We start from the raw sequence: 4,568 nt of genomic DNA on the forward strand, positions 1-4,568 counted from the left end.
TCCCAGTTACAGCTTGCCCCTGTACTGAACATACTGTGTGAGCACCTCTAAGCATTATTCTTGTTAAAAGCCAACCCTTTTAAAAAGGTTCCTTTCGTGTTCTCAGCTGCTCCTCCTCCTCTGTGGTCTGTGGCACAGTCAAGGAGTGCGTCCAGGCTTCTCAAATCCTCCTATCTTCCCTTATTTTACGAGTGCCGTTTGCCCCTTTCCAAACAGGTGTGGTCTGTCCAGTGATGTTGAAATGATTTATGCTGCTAGCAAATGGCCAAGGCAGAGCCTGTGTGGCTTTGTCCGTGGGGTGCAGTGCCCCTCCATGGGATTTGGCTTTCCACGCGTGAGGGATTTTGTCTTTTTGGGAAGCCAGTCCTGTATGTGATACCATGTTTCCTTGTCCCGAGCTTGGGCACAGTGTTGTTTCCCCATGATTTTGCAATAAGCAGTCATTTTCATAAGAAGTCATTTAAGATCCTCTTTATTTTTTGTTTTCCCCTGTTGTCTCCATTCACATGTACATGTGTTTGTGCAGGCCACGAGGGGTGGTCCCAAGGGAAGGGGTAAGAGCATCTCCTTGTGTCCTCAAGCCCTGGTCAGTGAATCTGGCTTTCTTGCTCCCTTTCTCTTGCAGTTTGGCAAACCTGGTGACTTTGGAGCTACGTGAGAACCTGCTAAAGACTCTCCCCACGTGAGTGTCTGTTGGCTTCAGGAGTCTCCTGTCTGGTCGTTCTTGCTGATTCCTTGGGGACTTGCTGTTTCTGTAGTACAGGCTCTAGCACTTTGCTCTGGAGGGCTTGAGGCTTTGCATAAACGAGATGCGTCTTGCTGGATTTCTGTAAATTGGGATGAGGAGGGAGAGAGGTGGTACGGGGCTTAAGAGCAAGGAAGGATATTCAGATCCTGTACTCAGCCTCTGTGTCAGGATTTATTTGAACTAGACAGGATTCTACAAGAAAGCTGCTGGAAATGGCAAGAAACATTTTTTCCTGGAGAGGGGGAGCAGATGACAGATTCTTTTGGAAAAAGAGAGAAAAATGTACTGATGTGGGTACAGGAAGAACTCCGTATACAGTGAAGTTCGTAATTTGAAGAGCAGTAGAATACAGCTGAAGATATGGTTTACTTCTGGTATTTCTGTTTTCTTGGGTATCCATTCTGATTGCTCTGGTTGAGCAGTTTGTGGGAATGGGTGGGATAACTGGCTTTCCTTCAGCAGACAAAGAATATGCCAGCAGGGGAGCAGAGGTAAGTCTTGTTAAATGTTTCAGAGCGTTGGGGACAGAGGTGAATTCCTGGTAGAGGATCTGGTTGGTACAGCTGGTGCTATCAGGTAGATAGGATGTGGAGAGCTAATGAGTGTGTCTATTAATCTCTGGTTTGGAGCCCATGAGAGTTGTTTGTTGAGTTTTCTAACTTACATTAGCTCTGTCAGCTTGTTTTCTGCCTGCTTTATCCATCCAGCTGATGATTCCTCCTTGAACAGATGTTGGAAGGGGTTCTGCCTGACTTGTTTTTGGATAGCAGTGTGTTTTGGGGCCACACAGGCTCCTCGATGAGTGTGTGGAGCATGCAACTACTGTCACGTTTCCTCAGTGCCCTCTTTATTCGTGGTGAGTTCTTACTTTGGCTGCCTGTGCTTTCCCCTCTTGCTCCTCTGCTTTATTTAAGAAAAAGAGCAAAGGGGGCACCTGATCATAGTGTTCCAGCAAGGCTTTGAGTCTCTAAGCAATTAGGGATTTAGTCTTGGTTTTTCTGTGGCAGCAGTGCCTCCCTCGCAGTGAGATGTTGCTTTGACTTGGGTGCATGCTCTTCCTGATGGTCAGTTTCCTCTGGGACCTGCAAGTACAGGCTTTACGTGACATCAGTGATATCTGCTTGTAGAGTTCATGTGTCAGCTTTGACCCAGAGGACAAGACACTTCCAAAAAGGAGCTGCAAGAGCCTGCACTGCTCAGCTCTCAGGCTTCACCGCTGGTGATTAGACATTGCAGAAGCATAGTGCAAATTAATACTGTCACCTTGTCTCTGCAGTCACTGGATCTTTCCTACACCGAAGCTGTCAGCATTAACACCCTCTCACAGAAAGGCGATATTAAGAGACCAGCTGAGATGGCCCCACATGGAATAGAGCCACAAGGGAGAATGGGAGAGCCTCAACTCCTTATGCCAGGCTGAGAACGGGCAAGCAGGAGAAGTTTGGGTCCTGGTGCTGGGACGCACTGCTGTCTGTTCTTTGTGTTCATACAGACAGGTACCACCACTGGTGCACCATGTAAATGAAGAGGTGCAATAGCTGCATCCACGGTTGGGCTTTCACACTTCAATGAAGAATGGTCCCAATGGCTTTTCACCATCTAGGAGCCAGCAAGTATCTGAAGTTTGAGAATTCAGTCTGTGACCAAACCCATATGGTTTCTGGGAAGATCTCTCATGCCCAGTGCCCCCATGTTTCCCTACGTTAGATTTGTGTGCCATCCAGCAAGATACTTGTAGCATGCTATGAGTTTTTGTGGTTTTTCTCTAAACAATAAGTCCAGGCTTGATACTCATTCTGCAGTGCAATTCCAGCTTCTTTTCATCTTTCCCCAGTTCCCCAAATTCTACTTTTGGATGATTTCCAAAAGTAGAAAAAGGATCTTGAAAGCCAAGACAATTTGCATCCGATCTGTCAGTCAAATATGAGATTGAAATCAATGGCCGAAGAAATGTCAGTGGTACTGTCAAGTACTCTACCCAAGGCTGAAGCTCTTGTACTTAGTCTGGTTGCAAATTGGGCCCAAAGATGGCTCTAAACAAGTCCAAGTGATCTTGCCAAAGAGCAGAATGACTTATTAAAATAGACGATGCATTCAGTTTTCAAGATCACTGAGTGCAGCAGGTAGATGGGCTTCAATACTGTGAATTTGTGACTGCAGAATGCATCAGTGTCCTTTTGATTTTTGTTGCTGTTGAGCTCCTTAAAAGATCCAGCTTGCAATGACCTTTACTTGTCAAAATTTAATTTCATTGGTTAGTTGTCTGCTGTCAGCTGAGCTCCGAAGCAGTTTATCTTGTACAGCTGGTTATCACTCCTCATCTGTCCCACGCAGATGGGACGCAGCTTGCCAATAGTTCTGGGCAGGGAGCTCTTGTGGATGTGTTCTCATGGAATGCATCATGTTCCAGTGTTTAAAGGGTGGCTGCAAAGGAGATGGAGACTCCCTTTTTGCAAGGACTCAAATGGAAAAGACAGCGGGTAATGGGTACAGGTTACTCCTGGGGAGAGTCCAGTTGGACACAAAAGGAGAATTTTTCACAATGAGAACAATTGGCCATTGGAATAATCTCCCCAGGGAAGTGGCGGATTCCCCAGCACTGGACGTGTTTAAGATTCAGCTGGGCAGGGTGCTGGGCCATCTTCTCTGCACCGTGCTTTTACCAAGAGAGGTTGGACCAGCTGATCCTTGAGGTCCCTCCCAACCTGGTAGTCTGTGATTCTGTGGAGAGTGGAGGGTGATCTCTACTGAGGCATTTTGCAAGACCTCGTATATCAGCATGGATTCCACAGCTCACTTGTCCCTATTTTGGGAATTAAAACCATGGAGATGCAAAGGGACAGTCAAGGCTGCTTCACCCTTCGGAGAAGTCAAAGAGCAAATGTACAGTCATAATGAGAGACTGCTGTACAACAGCATCCTTTTGATGATCATGTTGATAAACCTTTCCTGGACTTAATATGATATCTTGAAATCTACCACTGTGGATTTTCCTGTGTAGCCCAAATATTTTTATAGCCTGGCCCAGGCAAGACAGATCTCTCTCACTGTTTTCTCACAGATTTGCAGCCCCCAGCTTCCTTAGTTTGGATGGTGTTGAGATGGATGATAGCTCTATTTCCAGAGAAATGTGGTGATTTCTGTGTTAGGCCAGTTCCCTATGAAGAGAATAAAAACTGAAGATGCTCTGTACTGGGGAGGTGGTGCGATGGCAGCTCTGCCCTGGTGTAAGACAGCGACAGCAGCCCCTGTTTGGGGAAGTGGGGTTGGGATTGATGGGGTAGGACTGAGAGCTGAGGACATGTGAACACCTGGGCCATCTCAGAACCAATCCTGGTTTTGTGGGGTTGCAGACTGTGGCCTTTTGTATCACCAGGTCATAATGTGCTCGGATACTCAGGGCACATCCTCAGACCACCAGTCGACAGGCTTGGGTTCCCGCGCAGGCATCTCGCCGTATCTTGCCTGGTGATCTTCTTGTCTGTGTGTCTTGGCCTCTTCTGAGACATGGTGCTGATGTTGCCTTTCCCTTTATTTTAAGCAGCATCCCGTTCAGGGAAGTTGGGGCTGTTGAATTTGGCATTTGCCTCGCCCTGCATCTGCGCTCCCATCGCGTTGTCCCATTGTCCGCTGCTGACTCTCTCCTGTTAGCTGTGAGTTTGTGCTCAGGTCCCTGTCCTTGTTACAAAAGCAGGCAGAAGTGTTAACGGTGTGGCTTGTCGTTTGTCCTGTTTTTCCTCTAAGAGTATTTTATGGTGGGAGGGGAGAAGGCAAACTGATGACAGTTGGGACTGCTGGTGCTGCTGAAACCAGTTGGTCT

General features: G+C 47.2%; 1 protein-coding gene across 1 annotated transcript in view; it reads left to right on the forward strand.

The window, feature by feature from the left end:
* The window catches only part of SCRIB (scribbled planar cell polarity protein), a gene marked incomplete at both ends in the record, with an annotated part of 59,916 nt that overhangs the window by 10,974 nt on the left and 44,374 nt on the right, over positions 1 to 4,568 (forward strand). The window contains one exon of the mRNA XM_010077620.1: positions 626 to 682. Coding sequence (XP_010075922.1) covers positions 626 to 682 — 57 coding nt within the window. The remainder of the gene's footprint in view (positions 1 to 625; positions 683 to 4,568) is intronic.

This window comes from Pterocles gutturalis, unplaced genomic scaffold (assembly GCF_000699245.1).
Source record: "Pterocles gutturalis isolate BGI_N339 unplaced genomic scaffold, ASM69924v1 scaffold3408, whole genome shotgun sequence".
Taxonomy (NCBI): domain Eukaryota; kingdom Metazoa; phylum Chordata; class Aves; order Pterocliformes; family Pteroclidae; genus Pterocles; species Pterocles gutturalis.